Here is a 25,758-nt window from a genome sequence, read left to right as displayed (position 1 = left end):
TTTTATTTTATTTATATATATATACATTTTTATTTTTTATTCGTGAATCACCATGAGGTACAGTTACAAACCAACAAACTTACATACTTGCGTTTCAGTTATACAATGATCGAGTTCTCATCCCTCCACTAGTGCCCATTCTCCAACACCAATGGTCCCAGCATCCCTCCCATCACTCCCATCCCGTCCACTCCAACCCACCCCACCTCTGTGGCATGGCAGGGTATTCTCTTTTGTTCTCTCTCTCTCTCTCTCTCTCTCTCTCTCTCTCTCTCTCTCTCTTGGGTGTTGCGGTTTGCAATAGAGGTATTAAGTGGCCATTAAGTCTACTTTCAGCACATATCTCCCACCCTGAGAGGGCCCTCCCAGCACCCTTTACTTGGTGGTCTCTTCTCTATCTGAGATGCCTTTTTCACCAGCATGTGAGGCCAGCTACTAAGCTGTGGAGTAATCCTAATAATTATCTTTACTATTCTTGGGTGTTAGTCTCCTAATCTGTTACTTCATATTCCTCAAATGAGTCCAATATTTCTATGTCTGGCCCTCTCTTTCTGACTCATTTCACTTAACATGATACTTTCCATGTTGATCCACTATATGCAAATTTCATGACTTTATCTTTTCTAAGAGCTGCATACACTTCCATTGTGTAGATGTACCAAAGTTTCTTTAACCAGTCATCTGCTTATAGGCACTCAAGTTTTCTCCAGATTCTGGCTATTGCAAACAGTGGTGCAATAAACATATAAGTGCAGATGTCATTTCTTCTATACTTTTTGCATCTCCAGAATATATTCCCAGAAGTGGTATTGCTGGATCAAACAGGAGATCAATTTCAATTATTTGAGAAGTGTCCAAAACTGTTTTCCAAAAGGGCTGAACCAGTCGGCATTCTCACCAGCTGTGAAGGAGAATCCCTTTCTCCCCACGTCCGCTCCAACAATGATTGCTTTTGTTTCTTGGATGTGGGCCTGTCCCTATGGTGTGAGATGATATCTCATTGTCATTTTTATATGCATCTCCCTGATGATTAGTAATGAAGAGCATTTTTTCATGTGTCTTTTGGCCATTCAGATTTCTTCTTTGAGAAAATTTCTGTTCATTTCGTCACCCCATTTTCTGATGGGGTTGGATGCTTTCTTTTTGTAGAATTCAATCCGTGCTTTGTATTTCCTTGATATCAACCCTTATCTGATGAGTGAATATCCTTTCCCATTCTGTATACTGTCTCTGTCTTCTTGTATACACTCTATCTTTTGAGGTACAGAAGCATTTCAGTTCAAGATAGTCCCATTTGTTTATCTCTGTTTCCACTTGCTTGGTGATTGGCTTGTCATCTTTGACGATACCTTTAGCTTTAATATCGTTGAGGGTTTTGCCAACCTTGTCTTCAGTGTACCTGATGGAATCTTGTCTGATGTTGTGGTCTTTAATCCATTTTTATCTGACTTTTGTGTACGGTGTTATATAGAGTTTTAGCCCAGTTTTTTGCATGTAGCTGTCCAGTTTTGCCAGCACCATTTGTTAAAGAGGTTTTCCATGTTCCACTTCACATTTCTTGCTCCATTATCAAAGATTATATGATCATATATTTGAGGGTGTGTGTAAGGATATTCAACCCTGTTTCATTGGTCTGCGACTCTGACTTTGTTCCAGTACCATGTTGTTTTAATTATTACCACTTTGTAGTAGATTTTGAGGTTGGTGAAGGTGATACCTCCCATCTTCTTTTTCCCAAGAATTGCTTTAGTTATTCATGGGGATTTGTTGTTCCATATGAACTTCAGGAGTGTTACATCCATTTATTTGAAGAATTTCATGGGTATCCTTATAGGGATCTCATTGAATCTATATAATGCTTTGGGGCCTACTGCCATTTTGGCAATGTTAATTCTTCCCAATCTATGAGCAGGGGATATGTTTCCATTTTCTTGTGTCCTCTTTTATTTCATGAAGTAGCATTTTGTAGTTTTCTTTGTACAGGTCCTTTACATTTTTAGTTAAGCAGATCTCGAGTTACTTGATTTTCTGAGGCATAATTGTAAACGAAATTGCTTTTTTCATATCACATACATCTCTCTCTCTCATTGTTTGCATATAAGAAAGCCATGAACTTTTGTATATTGATTTTATAGCCTGTGACTTTACTATGAAAGTCTGTTGTTTCTAGGAGTTTCTAGGTAGAGGCTTTAAGGGTCATAGTGTCATATCATCTGCGAATGGTGAGCGCTTGATTTCTTCTTTTTCTATCTGATACCCTTAATATATTTTTATTGCCTAATCGCTATTGCAAGTACTTCTAGTACTATATTTAACAGAGGTGGTGAGAGTGGGCATCCTTGTCTTGTCCCTGATCTTAGAGGGAAGTCTCTTCGTTTTTCCCCATTGAGGATAATACTTGTGGTAGGTTTATGGTAGATGGCTGTGACTATATTGAGGAAAGAACCTTCACAACCCATTTTGGTGAGAGATTTCATCATAAACTGGGCTGAATCTTGTCAAATGCTTTTTCTACATCTATTGATATGATCAAATGGTTTTATCTTTTCTTTTGTTGATATGATGTATTATGTTGATTGATTTCCGAATATTAAACCATCTTTGCATCCCTGGGGTGAATCCCACTTGGTCATGTTTTACGAACTGTTTGATGAGTTGTTGGATTCTATTTGCTAATATTTTGTTAAGGATCTTTGCATCCGTGTTCATCAGGAATATCTTTCTGTAGTTTTCTCTTTTTGTGGTGTCTTTGCTTCTTTTGGTTTCTTTTGGTATTAAGGATATATGTGCCTCTTAGAAACTGTATCAAAGAGTTTCTGTTTCTTCAATTTCCTGGAAAAGCTTGAGAAGAACTTGCAATAGGTCCTTTTTAAATGTTTGTAAAAATTTGCTAGTGAATCCAACTGGACCTGGGCTTTTGTTTTGGGGAATACTTTTTATTACAGTTTCAATTTTTTGCTATTTATAGATATATTCAGGTATTCCTGAATATATCTTCTTGGTTCAAGTTTGAGAGATTATAGGAATCCAGGAATTTATCCAATTTCTTCTAGGTTCTCTTGTTTCCTGGCACACAGACTTCCAAAGTAGACTCTGATGATCTTTTGCGTTTTTTTGGTTTCTGTTGTGATGTCCCCACTTTCATTTCTGATTCGGCTTATTATGGTTCTCTCTCTCTCTCTTTCTTTGTGAGTCTTGCTAGTGGTTTATCAATCTTGTTAATTTTCTCCAAGAACCAGCTCTTGGTTTCATTGATCTTTCGGATCGTTTTTTTTGGGTTTCCGTGTCATTAATTTCCGCTTTTGTTCTTTCTTTCCTTCTGCCTTGTTTGGGCTCCTTTTGCTGGTTCTTTCCTAAGATCTTGAGCTGTGAAGTTATGTTATTTATGTGGGCCCTTTCTTTCTTCCTGATGAATGCTTGCAGATCTATAAATTTTCCCCTTATCACAGCTTTAGCTGCGTCCTGAAGGTTTGGGTAGCTCGTGTCTTCATTCTCATTGGTTTCCAGATATTTTTTCATTTCTTCCTTGACTTCCTTCCTGACCCACTCGTTGTTCAACATTGAGTTGTTTAACTTCCAGGTGTTTGATTTGGTTCTCTGCATGTGTCTGTGAATAACTTCTATCTTCAGTGCGTTGTGGTCTGGGACAGGTTGCAGACTGGGTGTGGTGCTGGAGGATGTCGCAGGGGCGGACAGGATCACCAATGAATATCTTTTGATTAATAGTATCTGGATCTGAAGACACATTGACTGCAAAAAAAGAGAAAAAAAGACAAAAGACTGAATTTGATTTTTTAATTTTTTTTTTGAGCAGAGGCCACACAAGGCAGAGCCAGGGCTTACTACTGTGCTTAGGAATAATTGCTGGCAGTGTACTCTTTGGGATGCTTTGGATTTGGTGGTGTGCCAGGCAAGCACTTTATCATTGTACTATGGTCTAGCTTCAAAAGAGTTACTCTGTATGTTTATTTTTTGTTTGGAGGCCATGTTCAGCGGTACTGAGGCTTAGTCCTGGCTCTACACTTAGGGGTCACTCAAGGTGGGATTGGGGAACCAAATTATGGGTGTTCTATCCCTGTCTCTTCTCCACCAGACTTGCTTTTTCTTCTTTTTCTTTTTATTTATTTATTTTTGCTTTTTTGGGTCATGTCCGATGACACTTAGGAGTTATTACTGGTTCTGCACTCAGGAAAGACTCCTGGTTGTGCTTGGGGGTCAGATGGGATTCCTAAGGTCAAAACTGGGTTGGCCACGTGCAAGGCAAATAGTCTACACAGTATGGCCCACACACTTGCTTCTTAAAGGAAAAAAACCTTTTTCTTTATTCATTGCAGTTTATTGAGCTAAGCATAACAGCTTTTGGCATTCAGTGCTTAACTCCAAACCCACCACCACTGTCAGTGTTCTTCCTAACATGTGTTAATATTTAGAGTATTTTATAAAATAAAGCTAACCTATATTCAAACCAAAGTTCTGTTCTTATTGTCTAAGAGTCATGTTGAGTTTCAGTTTTCAAAATCTGTGTAATCTCTATGTGAGTCACTAGAAACTGTTGAGGAAGACTGAGTGAACTAAATAATTGTTATTAAAATGTCTCATTAATGGGAAGTATCTGAGAATTTCTAGTAATAATATAACCATCATCCTTATCTCTAGTTTAAAAAACCTAGGAATAGAACCAATCAGAATTTACATGGGTTCTGTCATTTCTAAGACCCATTTTTCTCTTGAGAAATCGTGGAATATTGAAACAGAAATAAGACAATTCCATCTCTAACTAAAAACTACAAATTTTATATTAGAAAAGTTAAAAAAAAGAACTAAATTCATAGATTGTGATTAAAGACCTAGAATTCTCCCAGGTCACAAAATTATTGAGCTCCATAGGTATTAGAGCTTACTGTAATTTCTTAAGTTAGATAAAAGGAATTTATAGAAATTATCAAAATTTAATAAACCTAGGGTCAATATACATGAAAGCTATAAAATCATCCTTGAATAAAATAGTAAAATATATGATAAATTTAAGTGTGACTTTGACTGTAAAATCAAAAATTTAAAGTTAAATGTATCAATAGAATATTTTCTATTATGTTTTTTGGGGGCCATACCCGGCAATGCTCAGGAGTGACTCCTGGCTCTAACTCAGCATTACTTCTGATGGTACTCAAAGGACCAGGTGATCGAACCAAGGATTGCCGGGTACAAGACAAACATCAAAGCAGGTGTATTATGGCTCTGAGCACAAGGATGTTAACCACTCTTGTAACCACTCAAAAAAGAGTCAACCACTCACTGGGTTACCAGGCTAAGCACAGGGTGTTGGACTTTTTTTCCAGGTTACTTAAATCCGCTATGCAAAATACTTCTTGTGCTGGATGTTCTCAGTGTTCCTCAAATCCCTGTTTTTCTTTACCCACTTTTCCCACTTGGTTCTCTCCCTGAAAGACTGACCGCTGTGGACGCATCACCAGTGCTCTCTTCCCTATCTCTGCTTATTTCAGCTAACAGGAAGCAGAGGAGAAGGCCCTGGGGCACAAAGCAACTGAGTAGCAGTGTGAAGGACACATGGCCCTCCCATGCTGACTGGCAGGCTCTGCATTCCTCTCCCCTGTCACACTCTCCCACCCCTACAGCATCCTCTACCTGCCACTTGAGGCCCAGGACAATGATGGTTGTCTACCCGCTCCTGCCTTGGGTGCAGGACTGACTACGCCTTGTTCTCTATCCTACTTCTCATCTTTATAAGTAATCCCTTAATTGTAAAGATTCTCTCCAACCAATTCTTATCATAAGTCTGACTCAGAAATAAGTTGGGTTTCAGTTGCTATTACTTAAACTATTGTGAAAAATCCAAAGTGTCAATGTGAAGAAAGTTAAAAAAAAAGTATTAAATAGAGCCAGAAAGATACAATAGTGATTAAGATGCTTGCCTCAAACTGGGCTGTCCCAGGTTAGATTCCCTGTATCACATATAGTTCACTGAGCACTGCCAGAAGTGATCATTGAATATAAAGCCAAGGAAAAGCAAAAGGCAAAGAAAGTCAGGTGTGACTTCAGAATTTATTTTTTAAAAACTCAAATAAATACATATAATTATTTTAAAAAAAACAATACAAATTGTATACCATATATACTTCTTTTTTTGATGCTAATACAAGGTTTTTAAAGACAAATCATTGAGAGAGTAATTCAAACCTTTTAAATATTAGAAATAGAAAGATTTTTCAAACATATTATGAACATCCGTAAAATTGAATAACACTCATACATGCAAAAATGCACACCTGCTAAGACAGAATTTTGGGGGAGGGACTGCCAAACAGGTGCAGGGGCCGAGTCATTCCAGGCCACCTGGGCCAGTTGATCAGTACAAGGCCCTAGGGTACCATGAATAGGAGCTTCAGTGATGGGACTACCTCTATATTCTGAACATGAAGCATGCACTCGGCCCATTGAGCTTTCTCTCTGATGCTTGGTTTGATCTTAGAGAAAAGCATTTTAAAAAAACTTTGTCTTTCCTTGAATATTGGGTTTTATAAGAGATTACAGAAAGATAGAAAATAATTATTAAAGAGAATTATAGAAAAAGAGAGCTCAGCTTTGGTATTAGTAAAATGTGTTACTAGGTCAAGGTCCTTACATCACTTGCACTCCATTGCATAACAATCACCTACCTTTACTGCATTACACTGAGAGTTAAATAAAATATTAACAAGGGATTCTTAAATCAACATACCTTGGTGGCGCTTAAAAATTTTTCTCACACTTAAGTGAAGCTCAGAGACACTGCGCACAGTATGCAGTTCCAAAGAAACATCCTCTGGTGTTTCTAGATTGATAGCTGAGACCCTAGAATAACAGCAAAAACAGGTTTCTTCAGTGGCTCCTTCCATCCATGTGTCTATGTCCATGCCCCTCCATGGCCCACACTGTTTCTATGGACACTCACCTGCTCAGGGTGTCTTTTATACCCTGTAGAGAAAACATGAACAAAGGTGAGTGCAGGAACATCTGACCTTCATAAAGCATAGTATATGCAGGGAAGTTCTCTATAAACACTCCTTCCAGGAAAGAAAGGAAAGTGACCCCATGGGTGGGAATGGAGCCAAGGCCTCACACATACAGGGTAAATTCATTTGTGTTGAGGCACACCACTGAACCCCTAACCATAGACATTGATGGGTTTCTAATAAGATGATTCCATCCTGAGCCCCTTGGGGATGCACATGACTACTTGTTTATCAACCTCTCTGATTTCCTCACTGATATTGTGCTGTCTGAAAACACACCAACCTATGGCTATTGGGAAAGTGCTCAGAACGATGCCCAGGGTACCACTTCCTTTCAATGATGTGATTTCCTTAGAGTGAGTTCATATTGGACACTGCTTACATAAAGTCCTGAGTCCATCCAGAGTCCCAGTGACTGAAATGCTTAGGTACTGATAACAGGCACCACATGATGAAGGAAGCTGAGTTTTTTTGTCAGGGCCAGGGGAATAAAACAGTGAGTATGGAGATGTGGTTAAGGCAGCTCAGTTGCCTGTCTGAGATGACTACAAAGACCATACTACACCCCTGAGAACCCCACTCTCTCCATATCTCCACCCCCAGTCTCCTACTCCCCTACCCCACCCACACACACATAGTGCATCTGATGCAGAGATTCTGATACAGAGCACATTTGGTGCAAGAAATAAGGAAGTATGGTTTATGGTTCTGATGTGCACTAGTGCCTACACTGAAGGACTGAGAGCAGGGGCATGGTGAGTCACTCAAACTATGAAGCTCAAGGGACAGTGCTGCTGAGTACGGCAAAGTCTTGGTAGTGACTGGTTGCAGCACAAACTTAGCCCCACAGGTTCTCTGTGGTAATGGTGGATATAATCGAGCCTTATATTTGCTACCGTAAATGCACAAAACTAGAACTCTCACAGCTCAGGAGACACAATAAAGAAGAGGAAGAAGTAAATCCAAATTAATGGGTAAACATCTAAAAAGAAGTAAATGCAAATTAATGGGTGAACATCTAAAAAGTTCCCAAGCAACCAAGAGAATTTTTGCTCATTTTCTGAGTTGAGAACTTCAAAGTAAAAATCATAAGGTTGAATGAATTAAGGAAAGCAATAGAAAAGGTAATCAACAAAGCAAAACAAAGTATTAGTCAGGGAGTATCTGAACTTAAATAAATTTAAAACTTCTTTGGAGGTTCCAGCAACTGGGTGACAGATGTCAAAGAACAAATCAAATAAGAAAATAAGATTTAGAAAGCTATCAATTAAGTAGAAGAAAAAAATATGAAAGGTATATGAGAGCATTATGGGCTAATTATAAGAGGAACAGCAATCAAATTCAAGGAGGCCTTGATGAAGCTGGAGTGATAGTAGAGTGGGTAGGATGTTTGCCTTGCACATCACCTACACTGGTTTGATCCCTGGCACCCCAGGAGTGATCCCTGAGAACACAGACAGAAGCAAGGATTGAGTGCCAATTGTGGCCCCAAAACAAACAACAAAAACAAAAAAGTAGTCGCTGAAGAAAAGGAAAGTGAGAATGGGGAACAAGTGTTTCAAACAATTATAGCTATCTCTTGCTCATCAAGGCCATGTTCTCCGTTGAACACTTTGAACACATATCTCACTTGTCTCTGTATATTCTTTGCTTCTATGTTCTTTCTTGAACAGATGTATCCTCTTTCTGTGCTCTCATATCTTTCCAGTATGTCACTGTTCTCCCATTATTCGTCGATTTGCTCGAGCGGGCCCAGTAACGTCTCCATTGGAGACTTTGTTGTTACTGTGTCTGGCATATCGAATACTCTCGGTAGCTTGCCGGGCTCTCCGAGAGGGGCGGAGGAATCGAACTCGGGTTGGCCATGTTGGCTGTGTGCAAGGCAAATGCCCTACCCACTGTGCTATCGCTCCTGTAAGTTTGAATAAAAACTACCTTGCATCACTGAAAAAATAGAAAAAGAAATGAAATTGTGGCTGATAACTACCCCATTCTGAGTACTGACTCCCACATCCAGATCCAATATATTAATAGTTCTAATAGAACTAAGGTGTTCTAAATAAAAGTAACCCAGATCAAAGAACTCTAAGACATGCTGTAATTAAAATGATAAAAGCAAAACATAGAAATAGGATTGCAAGAGCACCAAGATACAAATGAAACTTGTATACAAAGAACCACCAAAAGATTCAAATGAAAACTCTTGATTAGTATTGTTTGACACAAGGAACAATTTGAATGAAACAAACATCCCAATAAGAATACTCTATCATTTGTCATCATTTAAACTTGAAAGCATTAAAGAAAACAAAACTAAAACTAAAGAAATTCATTACCATTTAACCAATTTATTAAAACCACTACAGGGTCTTGTTTAAAAAGCAAAGAGATCCTACTCGGAAACAGTAGATAATGAAAATATAAAATGGGGGAAAGCAGAGAAACAATGGCATCTTTTATAAATACACAGTTGCCTTGATATGAAAAGAGTACATAGAATCACAATATCATAGGAGACCACCAAAAATAAGAATTGAGCTCTCATAAAATCTAGAGTTTCCTGTTCTGAGGATCATTTCAAGACCACAACTACATAAATTTACATTAATTTTCAAAGGTATTTGCTTTCTCTGTGTTTATTATAGTACTATTTACATTGGCCAAGAATTAGAATCATTCCAAATACCCCAATAACACATTGTGGATAAAGAAATTGTGGTACACATACAATGAGATACTACTCAAAATAAGAAAATTGAAATTCAACAGTTCATTCATCTTAGTAGAACTACAGGGTGTCGCGCTGCACACAGTGAGTTAAAAGGAGGAGTCTGAACTGAGGAAGTAGACCTCGTGAATCTTCCATATTTCTTACCCTCTGTTCTCAGTAGCATGGGAATAAGACATCTCTGTTTCCTACAAGTGCTCAGACTCACCTGCAGCAAAGTCTGCGCTGAGTCCTGACATTTCTTGTCCAGTTCCAGGATGTTGTTCTTGAGTTCTTCTACTTTGTTGTCCAGATGGGCTACATTGTTCTTCAGTCTGATGAGCTTCTGTTCTTTTTCTTTCTCTAGACTATGCATATAATACTCCTCTGCCAGGTGCATGAAACTGTGAAGTTGTTTAAATTCAGAATTGATTCTTTCTTTCTCATGCTTTATTTTCTCCTATAAGGTAAAAAAGTGCTCAGAAAGTGAGTACACCCAAATGTTCATTAATGGATAGATTCATATCCAATATGAGTCACACACAGAAGCAGCTGAAACTTATTCAGTGGAAATAAATAAGGAATATTTGATGCAGAGTGCAACATGGATCAATCAGCAAGACAGTGAGCAAAACAAGTAACTCAGAAGCAGAAAGCCAATATTATAAAAATCTGCTTTTATGAAATAAGTCATATTCATAGAGACAGTGAATACTAGAAAACAGGAGGAAGAAAAATTAGGAATAGGAAGAGAGGTTTAGTTTGGATGATGAACAAGTTTTGCAGGTGGATAAAGGCAATGGATGCACAAGCATATGTACAAACACTGTTACAGAGCTGTCCACTCTAAAGGGTAATATGGTGATTTTATGTTATGCTTAGACACATGCATGCAGACACTCATACACACACAAATTTCCTCAGTTAGGGTGATGTAGCCTGAAGAGTTATCCATGTTTCCTTCACTAGTTATGCCTGGGAAGAAGAAATTCACAGGTAGATAAGGTCATCAGAATTAGATCTAATTTTCTGGTAAAATTTCTTCTGTACACCAAGAAGCTGGTATAGGTAGTATGAATAAAGTGCAGAATAGAGCTTGGCCAAAGTAAATGAAATATGAGTTATAAAAATAAATATGAATTTTTATTTTGAAATAAACATGTGTTCCTGTGTTTCAGATAAACTTTTGGTTCAAGAAACCCCTGAAGTTTCTTCTTGAACCTTATTGAAGTTTCCAGCTGAGACATCACAACTGGAGTAAGGATGACCACCCTAGCGAGTTCATGAGTCTCACCAGGGAGAGGCCCAGTTGGCAGATTCTAATCATAAATACTAGAAATATCAACCCTGGATTCAACTCACCACCTTAATGTGTGAAAATTTCTAAAACAAAATGATCTATAGGACACAGATTTTATCTGGTAGGGGTGGGGACTAAACTTTAATATTCATTTTAACTTTCCATTTCAGAAAGTATTACAATGTTTATGAAATTAATAAATGAGTAAAATTTTTTAAACACATAAAATAAAAGTTTATTCAATTTATTTTGATACAATTCAAAATATATCATTATACATTTGTAATGCACTAGTTTTTTATGTGTGGTCCTCACAATAAAAATTTTGGTATGTTTTCTTTTCTCTAAAAATTACCTCCTCCTTAATAGTTATCCCCAGTTTCTCTCAGCTTCATCCGTTAACCAGCAGCTCCTGTAAGGGTTGGTATATTAGGGAACTACCAATCTATATTCTTTAAATTTATATTTCCCTATTCTTAAATTTTTATGTAGCTAGAACAAAATGAAATGCGATCTTTTGTTAGGATAGTATTTTCCTATCCTAGGATAAGAAAATACTTAGGATAATATTTTTTTCTTTTTTTTATTAGTGAAACACCATGAGGTACAGTTATAGACTTACAAATTTTGTGCTTGGGTTTTAGTTATACCCATCCCTCCACCAGTGCCCATCATCCACCACCACGGGTTCCAGCATCCCCCCCCCCCCCCCGTCCCACCCTGCCTCAGTGGCAGGGTATTCCCCCTTGTTCTCTCTCTCCTCTTTTGGGTACTGTGTTTTGCAAGAGAGGCATTGAGTGGCAATCATGTTTGGTCTATAGACTACTTTTAGCATGCTTCTCCCACCCTGGGAGGGTTCTCACAACACCCTTTATTTGGTGCTTTCTTCTCTATCTGAGCTTCCTTTTCACCTAGCACATGTGGCTGGCCTTCAAGTCATGGAGCAAAATTACTGGTACTAATCTCAGCCATTCCTGGGTGTTAGTCTCCCTTTTTGTTGCTTTATGTTCCCCAGATGAATGCAATCTTTCTGTTTCTATCCCGCTCTTTCTGACTCATTTCGCTTAACATGATACTTTCCATGTAGTACCACTTGAATGTAAATTTCATAACTTCATCTTTTCTAATAGCTACATAGTACTCCATTGTGTAAATGTACCAAAGTTTCTTTAACCAGTCATCTGCTTTTGGGCAAAAACGAGCAAAATTTTTATTTTTAAGTGGGAAATAGGCTTAGCTTCAAGTCATGTGTTCGTGAAAGGTGTTTATTTATTTACTTTTGATTGTGATGATCTTCCCACCAATCAAGATCCCAGATATGAAAGCAAAGGGCTGTCTTTTGAGAGATCATATTTGAGATTTGCACATAAAGAGTGAGGACTGAGGTTTAAGACACCATGAAAAAGCCAAAATGACTCACTGGTCAGTGCAATGATATTCCAGACTAATGTACTATATCAATATATTTGTAAACAAATCTCTTTTCATTCATAGGGAGTCTGGTTATTTACTGAACCAGAGACCCATACACTGTAGTTGTCTTTTGTATGTTCTTATGGTAGTTCTGGTTCTCCACATTAACAGCCTCATTAAATTGAGTTCATTGCATCTCATCAGAATGAATCTCTTTCTAAGTGTCCACAAACAGTGGGTCTCTGAAGCTGGAAAGCTTGAGTGTTAGATGCTGCCCTGTGGTAAATGCATCAAAATGATGCAGTTGAGGCTTCAAAACAGGTAGGTATATTCAAAGTTTGAGAATTTGAATCCTGTCAAGGATCTTTCAAGTAGACTACAATATTTCTACTTCGTAAACTCAGATATTGGGAATTCTAAATTATTACTATCACAAGGTTGAAGAATTTGAAGCAAAAATTTAATAGACACATATAACCAAAGGAGTAAAGGGAAGTGATGCTTTCTACATTACTTTTAACAATCTGGACCATTTATTGAATAATGTACTGTTATAGTGCTTTCACCAAGCACAACCTACTCTTAGACAAGATGATGGCATGTAGTTTGACCACAAGAAGCTTCAAACTCTCACCTCCCAACTACTTATTTTCCGAGTTGTATCTAGCTTCAGCTGCATATATTTAGATTCTGTGCTTTTCAGTTTTGTGACTGCTCTCTGGAGCTTTTCCTGTGGGAAAAAATGGGTGTTAGTTTATTCAGTTGGAAAAGTCTTCACAGCATATACCATAAATCATAGGCTTTCAGATAATTAGAATAACATTGAGTATTTGTTGAGCCTTTAGATGCTGAGAGAAAGCATGTGGACAATTATGAGTCCAATAACACAGTTGATCTCCGTGGCAAACTGCAAAGCTGGTAAGATGTTTACCATTGTTCCTGTTATAGAAATCAATTCTTTGCATGGGATTAAGTAAATTGTCCAAGGGAACAATATATTCTTCAATCCCATATTAGACTAAGGAAAGAGGCAGCAGGACAATGCCCACTTCTTTCTCCCACCACAGTCAAAGCAATCATCATATGTGCCTTTGAAAATATGTTAATCTAAATCTCTCACCAGACTTCATTCACAGGCTTTTATTTCTAAATAGTTAACAACTCCTCTACATCTTTAACTATGACCCCACCCTATACATGTGGAAGTTATGTGAACTTCAGAAACTGATGGCTCTAGTTTATATTGAAACAGAATAATCTTCTCATGTCAAAATTGGTCCTTATTAACCAATAAAAAACATTCCATTCCCAGTCCTCCTCTGAGGTATGATTCATCCTCTCAACCGTGATCATGGTTTAAGGCCTAAATTTTACTCCTGTGTCTTCAATTATCTTTCTTTCTACACACCCTCTGGCCTAGGCATGGTGCCAAGCAAGCCTTGTTTTCTGTGTCCTTGTCATCAGTCCTGAGTATAGGACACTCCGACCTCTAATGACTTTTCTACCACATGAAGGATACAGGCAGACTTCAATTATTAGTTTGCATACCTCATCATCTTCTAACAAGGTTGAGACAGTACCCTGAGTGCCTAGAATGATCCAGGTATATAGTATTAGCTTGCGTGTAATTGGGAGGGGGTCCTTTTATTTTTTAAATGGAGGAGTACTGCTATTTATTCAGGAGGGGGTCCTTTTAGAATGCACTCCAAAAATGGAAAAAAAAAAATTCTCATTCCAAAGGAAATTCCATTACTAGAACTTTCAACAGTGAGATCTATAAAAGATTCAAAGATATCTGAATACCCTTTGAAATTATACCAATAAAGTCAAGGAAATGATGAACTTGAATGCACAGTTTCTGAGTACAACACTACTCTAATATGAAAATAAGTCAAGAAGAAAACCTAAAGATAAAATAAATCACCAGCATTGAACATAGACCTAAAAATTGTCAAAAATATCTATGCCAAAAAATGCAATACAGTACACTGTTAGGATCATATATCATGTACTTGTTAGCTGTTCAACATATGAAAAAAAAGATGAGATTCATACAACTACATTTCAATTGAGAGAATAAGAAAGTAAAAAAAAACTATATCACAGCAACAGAAAGATAAGATTCATACAACTATATTTCAATTGAGAGAAAGAAAACAAATGATGAGATTCAATATTCTTTTATGAAAAAAAGTGCTTTAAAAAGCAGGATAGAAACGCTATTAGACAGCACCTGAACTTTGTTTGCATTGACACCATTGCAGTTGAGACCAGACTCAGGCTGCCATCGCTGGACCCACTCTGGGAAGGGAGGCAGAACCCTCCTTTCCGGCTAGGTCCCAATAGCCTCTACACCTGACCTGGGCTATATTAGCAGGCTCACACCCAGCTTCTAGAGCACATGCCACCTATGTAACTGCACAAAAGACATACACAGCAAATCACACACTGCTCATAATTATAATTCAGGTCATTCAGTGATGAGAGGCAGAGAAGAGAGCAATCCCCAGCCTAATACCTCAGCACCTTCCAGGGTATCTATCTACAAAGACTCCCCCAGAACATTAGAAAACCAATGGTAAAGGCCTGCCCAGTTCACTGAGTGGAAATAATACCCTTGAAGGCACAAACAACAACAACCAGCTCTCTAAATCCTCAGTGACTTTTTGCCAGTGCCACCATGATAAAGATGTTTAATGAGCTCAAAGAATATGTGGCAGAGGTATGCAGCAAAGCCCAAGAAGTCTAAGAGTCAAGATGAGAAAGCTCCAATCAGAAATGGCAAAATGAAGAGCAGGGTAAGTTACATTAAAAGCAAAAAGCCATAACAGAAGCTGATAGCAGCCAAATTATGCAGCTGAGTATAAGATCAAGGAGCTTCAAGATGAGATGGAGGAAACTGCTACTAAACAATCCTGTTGAGTGTTAAAAGGAAGTAAACATTACACCAGGGCACTATAGGATGAATATGGTCACAGTCATGGTCCTCCCGTTGTTCATCACTTTGCTCGAGCGGGCCCAGTAACGTCTCCATCATGAGACTTGTTGTTACTGTGTTTGGCATATCAAATACATCACAGGTAGCTTGCCATGCTCTGCCATGTGGGCGAGATGCTCTCGGCAGCTTGCCGGGCACTCCGAGAAGAGCGGAGGAATCGAACTCGAGTTGGTCATGTTGGCTGAGTGCAAGGCAAGCGCCCTACCGCTGTGGAAGAATATATGAATCATCATAGTTGCTGAAGAATAGAAAAGGAAATTTTATGAATAAACATTAGGTAAAGAAATCATTAATAGGAATTTCTTAGAGTAGAGGAATACAGGCACTGAAATCCAAGAGGCCTGAAGGTTCCCTATGAAAATATTCTCACTTAATCACTTAATCACTTAATTTCACGTTAGTCATCGATTTGCTCGAACGGGCACCAGTAAGATCTCCATTTGTCCCTGTCGCATGCTAGTGTAGCCCATGGCATCTGTTTGCTCTGGCAACATGAAGAGCCTCAAACCGATCATTCATGATCTTGACGAAGAAGTCTGACCATCTGGTAGGTGGGCGGCCACGCAGTCTTTTGACATCCCGTGGAATCCAGTCAGTAACAGCTCTAGTCCAGTGGTCCTCTTTAAATCTCATTACGTGACCAGCCCATCTGATTTTTGACACCTTGGCAAAAGAGACAGCGTCCCTGATTCTTGATCGTCGACGGATGTCAGAACTCCAGATTCTTTCTCTCATTCGAGTGAAACATGATATTCCAAGCATAGCTCTTTCTATTCTTCTTTGGGAGACCTGAATAGCGTTCTCATCTTGTTTGCGTAGGGCCCAGGTCTCTGAGGCATATGTTAATGCAGGAAGAACAGTGGAATCAAAGAGATGTGCCCGGAGATGGAGGTTCTTTGTCCTCTTAGCTATTTCTTCAACATTCTTGAAGGCGTTCCAAGCCGCTTTCTTCCTTCTACGCAGCTCGGGTGCCAGGTCATTTGTCATGTTGACTTCTCGACCTAGGTACACATAGCTGTTGCATTCGGAGATGGTCGTTCCGTTGAGAACGAATGGGGCATCAGGAACGAGGCTGTTTCTCATGAACATTGTCTTCGTAAGATTCAGCTGTAGTCCTGCCTTTCCACACTCATGGTCAAAGTCAGCCAGCATTTGTGCCGCTTGGCTGATGTTTGGTGTTATTAAAACAATGTCATCAGCAAAGCGGAGGTGGTGTAGTTGCCGACCATCTATCTTCACTCCCATTCCTTCCCATTCCAGTTGTCGCATGATGTTCTCGAGGGTGGCACTGAAGAGTTTCGGTGAAATGGTATTACCCTGCTGCACCCCTCTCTTGACATCAACGATCACTTCTTTGTAGAATGGTGAGATCCTGGTAGTGAATCCACAATACAGCTCACGGAGCATCCTGATGTATTGGGCTTGAATTCCCTGACTGGCTAGGGCTTCAATGACCGCTTCCGTCTCAACAGAATCAAAGGCCTTCTTTAAATCAATGAATGTTAAACAGAGCGCATCTTGAACTCCCGAGAAACCTCAATGAGCTTGGTTATCATGTGGATATGGTCGATGGTGCTGAATCCTTTGCGGAACCCGGCTTGTTCGCATGGTTGTCCTTCATCTAGTGTTCTGCCAATCCTATTTAGGATGACTCGAGTGAACAACTTGTAGATGACAGACAATAGGCAGATCGGGTGATAGTTGTCAATGTCATGGATGTCTCCCATCTTGAACAGTAGTACGGTCCTGCTGGTTTTCCATTGGGATGGAACCTTGCATTCAGACAGGTAGCGAGTGAACAGCCGAGCCAGTGTATTGGTGAGTACTGACGGCAGGTTTTTCAGGTGTTCAGGTCTGACCTTGTCTGGGCCGGGTGCTGTTTGTTTCTTTACCAACGAAATGGCGTGTCGGATTTCAGAAGGGAGGACGTTGGGAACGACATATCCATCCTGTGGAATTTGGTATGTCGGCAAGTGGACATGGCTATCGAAGAGATTTGAGTAGAAGTCATGGACTACCTCCACTACCCAGCCGTCGCCACACTCCAGGACGCTTTCCGGACCCGCGCGGCCGCTTCGCTTATGACACATCATAAGACACTAAATACCCATCTTCCGGAATAGTCGCACCATATTTGATAGGGTTCAAATATGGTAACACCTACAAGGGTGATCAGAGGTCGCCCCAAAAGCCTCTATCCCTCTCAGAAAGACTGGCAAGCTAACGAGAGTATTCCGCCCACATGGAAGAGCCTGGCAAGCTATTTGTTGTGTATTTGATATGCCAAAACCAGTAACTACAACTGGTCTCATTCACCTGACCCTGAAGGCTTCATGGCAGCACTGAGAAGGATGAGAAAGGAGAGGCCGACAAAATCTCAAGGCCGACCAAGGATGCCACAACGAAAGAAGACAAAAATGATCGTCTGTACTTTCAATGCACGTACACTAGCATCAGATGCATCCATCGAGGACCTGATGGTACAAGCGCGAATGATCAAGTACGACATCATTGGTCTGACCAAGACAAGAAGGCATGAATCTCACCATGCTGTTTTCGACACTGGAGAAGAATTATTCCTCGGAACATGCGATAAAAGAGGTGTCGGAGGCGTCGGTGTCCTTGTCAACACAAACTTGGCCAAGAGCATTGATTCATTCGAATGCCTAACAACCCAAATCGGACGTTTACATTTGAATAGATGCGGCTCACTGCCTGCAGTTTCTATCTTCGTTGTCTACACACCAAGATCCAATTATGATGAAGGAGAAATTGAGAAGTTCTACATGGATCTGGAGAAGTTCTATAAAGAAGACCACACCTTCTACAAAATCATTGTGGGTGATTTTAATGCCAAGATAGGACCGAGAATATCAGCTGAAGAACTTCACATTGGGACCCATGGCCTAGAATGGAACGAACAGGGTGAGAGACTGTCTGAGTTCATCATGTCGACCAAGACCATCCATGGTAACTCACAGTTCCAGAAGGCAGAATCTAAACGATGGACATGGGAGTCTCCCGGTGGACGATTCCACAACAAAATAGACCACATCATATTCAATCGACGGTTTTACCTGACCGATGTCACTGTTGTCCCAAAATTCCGAACGGGATCGGACCACTGTCTCCTTCGTGCAAAATTCTACTTCACAGAGCAGGGAGAAAGGGCTGCAAAGTTCAAAAAGAGAACTCCCTGAACGACCACCAACTGGGAACTCTTTGGTACTATTGCGGCAACATGGGAAGATGCCATTGTTGACAACATTGACGAGGAATACGATCAACTGGTTCAGCACCTCCATGAATGTGCGAGGAACGCCAAGAGAGAGATAGCCACAAAAAATCTCCAATCTTCGAAAACTCTTGAGCTAATTCGCCAGCGTGGTTTGGCGCATGCCTCAGGCAACTGCCAGCTAACATCCGAGCATGCAAAGCAGTGCAGAGATGCAATCAAGGAAGACCTCAAAGAGAGAAGAGCAGAAGTACTGGTAGATGCAGCAGAAGCCAGGAAAAGTATTCGTAACGCCCGCCTGTCCTTCGCCAAGTACAAGACCAAGATGACTGCCCTCCGACCTCCTGATGGATCCATCACATCCTCCAGAATGGCAATGGATAAGAAAATATTCTCAACAAGGAAAACTAGATCCTCAAAATGATAAAATCCACAATTAGAGACAGAATATTGAAATCAACAAGATCAAAAAAGCAACTTATGTAGAATCGAAAGCCCTTAAGACTTACAACCGATGTTTGAAACGTGACTACGAGACAGAAGAGAATGGAGGGACATAGTACAAAACCTCAGTGAAATGAATACTTACCCAAGATTGCTTTATCCACTTAGATTATCACACATATTTGAACGAACTATAAGAGCTTCATGGATAGACAACAACTTAGGGAATTTATAGCTTTGAAACCAGTATTGTGAGAAGCTTTAAAAAAACTTCTTTTGCACCTGAAGGAATTAGGGCTGGTAGGGTGCTCATCCCCTACACAGCTGCTCTGAATTTGATTTCTGATATCCTGTAAGGTTCTCTGAGAACCATCAAGAGTAATTCTGAATGTAAAAGCCAGGAGTAACCCTGAGCGTTACCAGGTGTGGCCACAAAATCAAGTACTTTAGAAAGATGGAAACAAGGAATAAACATAATAAAAGAGGTCAAGGACCTGTGTAAGGTCTATTAATACATTGATCTAAGAAATAAGAGGAGGTAAAAATATAAAGATGTTACTATATATCTATAGGAAAAATTAACATTGTTAAACTGGCCACCTTACTCAAAGTAATTCAAAGATTCTATACAATACCTATAAAAGTTATAGTAGCTGTGTCAAAGACACCAAAAAAATTAACTAAAATTTGTAAGAATCACAAAATACCCTAAATAGCCAAAGGAGTTCTGAGGAAAGATACATAGGAAATACTTGTTCCCAACTAAAACAATATTATAAGGCTAAGATCATTAAGATTACACAATATTAGAAAAAATATGCACAGACACATACACTCATATAAATGGAATAAAACCAAGAACCCAGAAATAAAGCCATACAATACGGTCAATTGTGATAAGCAATAATACTGGCATATATAATGGAGAGAGGAAAGTCTCTTCAACAAATAGTGATGGGGAAATTAGATATCCATTTACAAAACCCAGAAATGACTGCTCCTAACACCATATACAAAAATTACCTGAAAATTTACTAAAAACTTAAAGCCATAAAACACAAAGAGGAAAGTACATAAAAATATTCAAACACGGCTTCAACATTAACTTTGAAGAGTTGATTTCAATAACTAGGGAAACAAAAACAAGCAAAAATTACTTGAGAGTATGTGGAATCAAAGAGAAACTTCTCCAAGGTAAAGAAAATGTCAGTGAAACAAAAACATACAAGGAGAAACTATCATACCTCCATATCTAACAAGATGTTAATAAGCAAGATTTGTAAAAAAAAATCATAAAGTACACCAAGTACCATTGCCAAGAAGAACATTGAAAAGGACAGAAGTGAAGGCAGATTACTCCCTTTTGCTACTGTTGCAGACACCACTTATAAGTGTTCAGAGCATTCTCCTGGTTCACACTTCTGGTGGTGCTTGGGGAACCATGTGACATATCTGGGATTTGAACTGGAGTAAGGAAAAATGATACCTTCCTTTCTGTACTATCTCTCTGACCCTAAAATACAGATTACTCTACAAAAGACATACAGATTGCTAACAGGCACCAAAAAATGCCTTGAGGAGTTAGATGGTGGAGTTGATCAGTGGATAGAGGCAGATGGAGTTCAGCATTTTTTAGTGTGGATGTTGTGACAAGTCACTTTTGCAGCAAGTGAGAGAGCACATCTGAAGCATATACTACAGTGAAAATAATTTCTGTCAAATAAATAAAACAGATTCCAGAGCAACTGCAGATGAGGTTATTCGGAGGCTTTCTGGACCCCACACTCACCCTGTAAACTTGGCATGCAACTTCAACAGGAGCAGTGCCGTGTCCTTTGTGCTGTGGTGACCGCTCACAGCACCAGCAGATGAGCTGACCATCATTTTCACAGAACAGATGGAACTGCTCTCCGTGTTCATTACACATGTTCTGATTCATTTCCTTAAAGATTTCGATAATACCTTTCAGCTGCTTGTTGGGCCGGAGACTACCACTTTGAAAAGGTTTCCGACACTTGGGACAATTAAATGTTCCCGGAGATGATGTTTCAGAGCTTTGATTCTGAGTAAGAACCTTTATGCATACACAGCAGTAGCTGTGCCCACAGTCAATGCTCACAGGCTCAGTCATCAGCTTCAGGCAGATGGGGCAGGTAGCTTCCACCCTCAACTTCTTGATAAATGTAGCTGAGGCCATGGTTTTCCTGGAAATGCTGCAATATTGGATCAAGAGGCAGGGATGAAGCAGTCAGAAATTTCTAGTGTCTGAGAAATGCACTCCACCAGAGTTTATGGGACTCCTCTGAGCTTGAAATCTGTCTGAGAGAGATATGGATTGGGATTGAGAAGATTTATTTTATGGAGCTGTGTTGTGAATGACTGTGGCACAATCACACTTGGTCCATTAAACTTAGTATAATTAAGCACTGTAGCACTGTTGTCTTGTTGTTCATTGATTTGCTCAAGCAGGCACCAGTAACGTCTCCATTTTGAGACTTGTTTCTGTTTTTAGCATATCAACTATGCCATGGGGAACTTGCTAGGCTCTGCCGTGCAGGCAGGATACTCTCCATAGCTTGCTGCGCTCTCCGAGAGGGACGGAGGAATAGAACTTGGGTCAGCTGTGGGCAAGGCAAACACCCTACCTGCTGTGCTATCACTATAGCCCTGAGTATAATTAAAATAAAATAAAATAAAATTTAATGTTAATTCCTTGAATCTAACTGCTATTATTGAATTTCAGTTGTTTATTATTTGCTTGAGTCTGTGGTGAAATGAGACCAGATCAAAGATTCCATTTCATTTCTAGAAATATTTTGGACATGGGACTCAGTGAGAGTGAGAAAAAGACAGGCTCCCTCAGAAAGGATGGAGCAAGAAAGAGAAACTCATGGAATGAGCGTGAGACTCCCATTCTGTGAAAAGGTAGCTCATCACTACTACTTTATTTCCTTGTAACTGATATTGCAATTAGGTAGAGTTTATAGGATTCATAAAAAAAAAATGTCTGCACTGGATCATTAGTTCACAGTTCTTGCTACTTACTTCCACGGCAAATAATGATAAAAAAGTATGGGTAAAAAGACCCAGGCTCCAAATGATAATAAGGTCAACTGACACCCTAAAGAAGCTGTGTGCCCTTCCCATAAGCCTCTCTGACCTGAAGACAGAGAATTGAAAGAGGTGGGAGGAGAAGGGGTTATCTTCAGAGCAGAGTTCTTGAGAAACAGAGAGGTGACTGTCACTTCTTCAGGACAACCTGGTCTCCCGGAAGATCAGAATGACTAGAGCCCATCGTCATGGAAGAAACCTGGAAGTCAGCAGTGAGAACAGATAGGAATGACAGGCTTCTGTGGATCCTGGCATTATGTCCCTTGGTGTCCACCAGTGAGTACCTAACATGGAAACACGGGTATCAATAGGAAACACAGGACTTTGTCCTTCATCCATATAGATAGTTACAACTTTGGGAGGATCTTTTCTCTATTTTCAATGTTGACTGTTTGTGGGGAGGAAATAGAGGCAGGATGAGGTACGAAACAAATGCTTTTTTGACATGACAGTAATATCTCAATCACTAATGGTGCTTTTTAAACTAAAGTTACATGTTAAAGCATCTTTGTCTAACTATAAGAACTATCTCTTTAGACTCATAGAGAATATCTTCTGGAGTGAAGATAACTTAGCCTAACTCACATGCCAACCCTGCAAGTTTTTTTTTTTAAATGACTAAGACTGTGTCTGTTGTCCTGAACAAGTTTTAGTGGAATTGTTTTTGAGAATAAAAGCATTCTAAGTAATGCATAAAAGAAAAATCTGGGGATGGGAGAGATAGGATAGTTGGTACTGTTTTTCTCTGTGAGAAGGTTTAACCCAAATATAATTTAAAGAATGAGGAGATTTGGTCAAAGGGATGTTCCATTTATTACAATACCATCCAGCCATCCTATTTCTTTTGTAAATGATCTAAGGAGGAGGCAGAGATACCTTATAGACTAATATTTTTCACCCTCCAATACACTAATAGTCTCAGAATTCTTGCCTCTTCCATAAACCAACTAGAGATTGAGGGAAAAAATACCAGAAGAGTCAGAAACTTACTGTCTCCAAATTAGAGCAATTTCCTCTCATTATTATTACCAGGATAAGCAAAGATGACAGAAAGGGGTCACAAGAGAGACAAAAGATCAAAGTAAAGAAGACTAAAGGTACTCCCAGCTTCTGACCACTCTTAAGCCTGGCCAGCTCCACAGGAGTGCCCGGAAGTCCTCTCCACCCAAAACTTTCTGCTTTCATTGTGGCAAACTTGATTGCTGGAAGTGAGAGTGTCCTGAATGCCCCAAGAAGCCTTCGATCTCACAAAGGAGAGTGACAAGATGGGCAACTGGACAAGGGACCATACTGACACCAAAGGGGACTGTCCAGACCCTTCCACCTTGCTCTTGACCAAGACAGCTGCAAGCTCCCACCCTTCCATTCCAACTGAAGCTATGGGAGTCTTATCATCTTGGTCTCCATGACGGCAAGCCAGACCAAGTCACAGAGCTGACTCTTTAGCCTTACTGTCCTTCCAGAACCCCTTTTTCTCATCTCTCACTCTAATGGAGAATATAAGGCTTCGTGTAGAGGAGAGAAACCCTGAACCCATGTAGAGGACCATGCACACTCTGATGAAGGGCAGGGTATCTTTTTATTCTGGCCATCGTTTCTTTTGAGGTACAGAAGTTCTGAGTTTGACGTAATTGCATTTGTTTATCTTTACTTCTGTTTACTTTGCCGTTGGCATTGGATTCTTAAAGTGAAGTCTAGTTTCAAAGTAGTACACAGTTTTACCTATTTTTCTCAATATAACTTATGAATATGGGTCAGAGATAGAGGTCTTTAATCAGTTTTGTTTTGAATTATGTGCATGGTGTTAGGAAAGTGTATACTTATTTTTATTTTTATTGTTATTATTTTGACTGTAATTGACTAGTTTTTCCATCACCACTTGTTGAAGATGTGTTCCTTACTCCACTTCTTGTTTTTCTTTATTTATTGAAGATTAATTTTCCATATGTCTGATGATCTCTCTCTGGATTCTAATTTCTATTCAATTGATCTGAGACTGAGAGTCTGTTATTATTCCAGCACCACACTTTTAACTAATAAAGCTTAATAGAAATGGATGAAATTGCGGAAAGCGAAGCACTCTATTTTTTTCCCCCTAGGATTGCTTTGGCTATTTGATGAGGAATTTTTGAGCCACAATGTGGCATTTTCTAGTTATAATATTGCTTCTCCTTAACCTCATTTGATCAGGTCCTGTCATCAGTTAAGTCAAACAAGATAAAAAAGATTTTTTACATGAAAATGTACTTTTCAAAATATGAATTCTAATAAAAAATGTGAAAAGTCCTGTTAACAAAAGCTATTAGGAATACTTGAAATTGTTTCATTATAGAAGTTAATAGCACAGAGTGAATACATCAATTTCTTTTTGTTGTTGTTGTTGTTTTGTACTGAAGGAACATCCTATTTCAGTTTTACCTTGATCTCCCCACTGGAAGCCTCTCATTGTAGATCAATTGCGACTCTTCCTTTCCCCTTCACTGGGCAGTCCTGGGGGAGGACTCACCGGTTTGGTCACTGGCTGCACTTACTCTCTCACCGGGGCTGCAGATCAGATTAGTGACCGCATGTCGGTGGTTGGAAGAGTCAAGTCCTTTTGATGTTCTTTATGTAGAGGACAGAGATGGTCATCTGAGCTCCCCCAGAATGAACCAGTCAGCAAGGCAAGCAGAGGGATAGTGAGTCCTTTCAGGTTACCCTTCCTGACCTGAGGGAACAAGAATTCAAAGAGCAGCCAGGAGAACGGGTGGTCTGGCTGCGAGCAGAGCTCCTGAAGGTGACTCAGTGTCCTCCAGAGGTTCAGGGTGACCAGAAGAGAGAATGTTGGCAGCTCCAGGATGTAGTGAGGTGTGGAGCAATGGGAATGGCCTAGTCTGTGGTTACTTACACTGGCTGCTGGTCCCCCAGAGTCCACAAGGGAGGACCTCACAGGGGAGCTGGGTCAGGAGCTCAACTATGTCCCACTCCCAAGGCTGCAGCTGCTTTTGGATCTGGGCATGTGCCCCAATCCCACTGTGGAGAGTTGGAGAGGAGGGGAGTAAAGGAAGGATAAAGCATAATAACAAAATTTACCTCCAACACACAGTACTAAGATGAAAAGCAGGATTCAACTGAAGTTACTAGAAAGCCAGTTTCTCTCTAATCATAGGGCTCTTCCCTTGGAGACAGGAGAGTCTCCTGTAGAAACTTTCATCAAAGGCCTATGACTTACCTCTGAGGGATGCTATCCTCTGGGGAGAAAACTCTCCTGTCCTCTGAGCCCTGAGGGGTGACTATGGGGCCTTCATGGGCCTCATATCCCTGGTAGGAAAAATCGAGTCACCTGAAAGTGAAAGCAAAAGGTGAAGAGAACAAGAAAGCAAAGTTCAACCCTGACCCACCACACACACACACACACACACACACACACACACACACACACACAGAAAAATGCAGCCTGGACTGTCAGTCCCTTCTCCACACAGCAGTCAGCACAAGCTACTGCTCTGATGTCTCCTCTGTAGCTGAGATTCACTCAGGTCTGGCAAGGAAGTTCAC

General features: G+C 39.8%; 1 protein-coding gene across 13 annotated transcripts; it reads right to left on the bottom strand.

Annotated features, from left to right (window-relative positions):
* On the bottom strand, positions 1-25,758 carry LOC130040469 (E3 ubiquitin-protein ligase TRIM38-like). Of its 13 annotated transcripts, none has more exons than XM_056132551.1 (10): positions 25,645-25,758; positions 25,433-25,543; positions 24,640-24,928; positions 22,271-22,420; positions 20,900-21,429; positions 13,068-13,163; positions 9,950-10,180; positions 6,953-6,975; positions 6,740-6,852; positions 1-3,750 (listed from the first exon to the last, which is right to left on the bottom strand). In XM_056132551.1, exons 5-10 carry the CDS (start codon positions 21,305-21,307, stop codon positions 3,494-3,496), a joined length of 1,128 nt encoding a protein of 375 aa, XP_055988526.1. In that variant the 5' UTR covers positions 21,308-21,429; positions 22,271-22,420; positions 24,640-24,928; positions 25,433-25,543; positions 25,645-25,758; the 3' UTR covers positions 1-3,493. The 13 variants fall into 13 exon arrangements, with proteins under 13 accessions (XP_055988526.1, XP_055988528.1, XP_055988535.1 ...); XM_056132553.1 differs by having other exon boundaries at positions 20,900-21,425; XM_056132560.1 differs by having other exon boundaries at positions 22,271-22,505; positions 24,753-24,928.

This window comes from Sorex fumeus, unplaced genomic scaffold (genome assembly GCF_029834395.1).
Source record: "Sorex fumeus unplaced genomic scaffold, SorFum_2.1 ptg000094l, whole genome shotgun sequence".
Taxonomy (NCBI): Eukaryota; Metazoa; Chordata; class Mammalia; order Eulipotyphla; family Soricidae; genus Sorex; species Sorex fumeus.
Note: the sequence above shows the minus strand (reverse complement) of the source record. Positions and strands in the feature narration are given on the sequence as shown.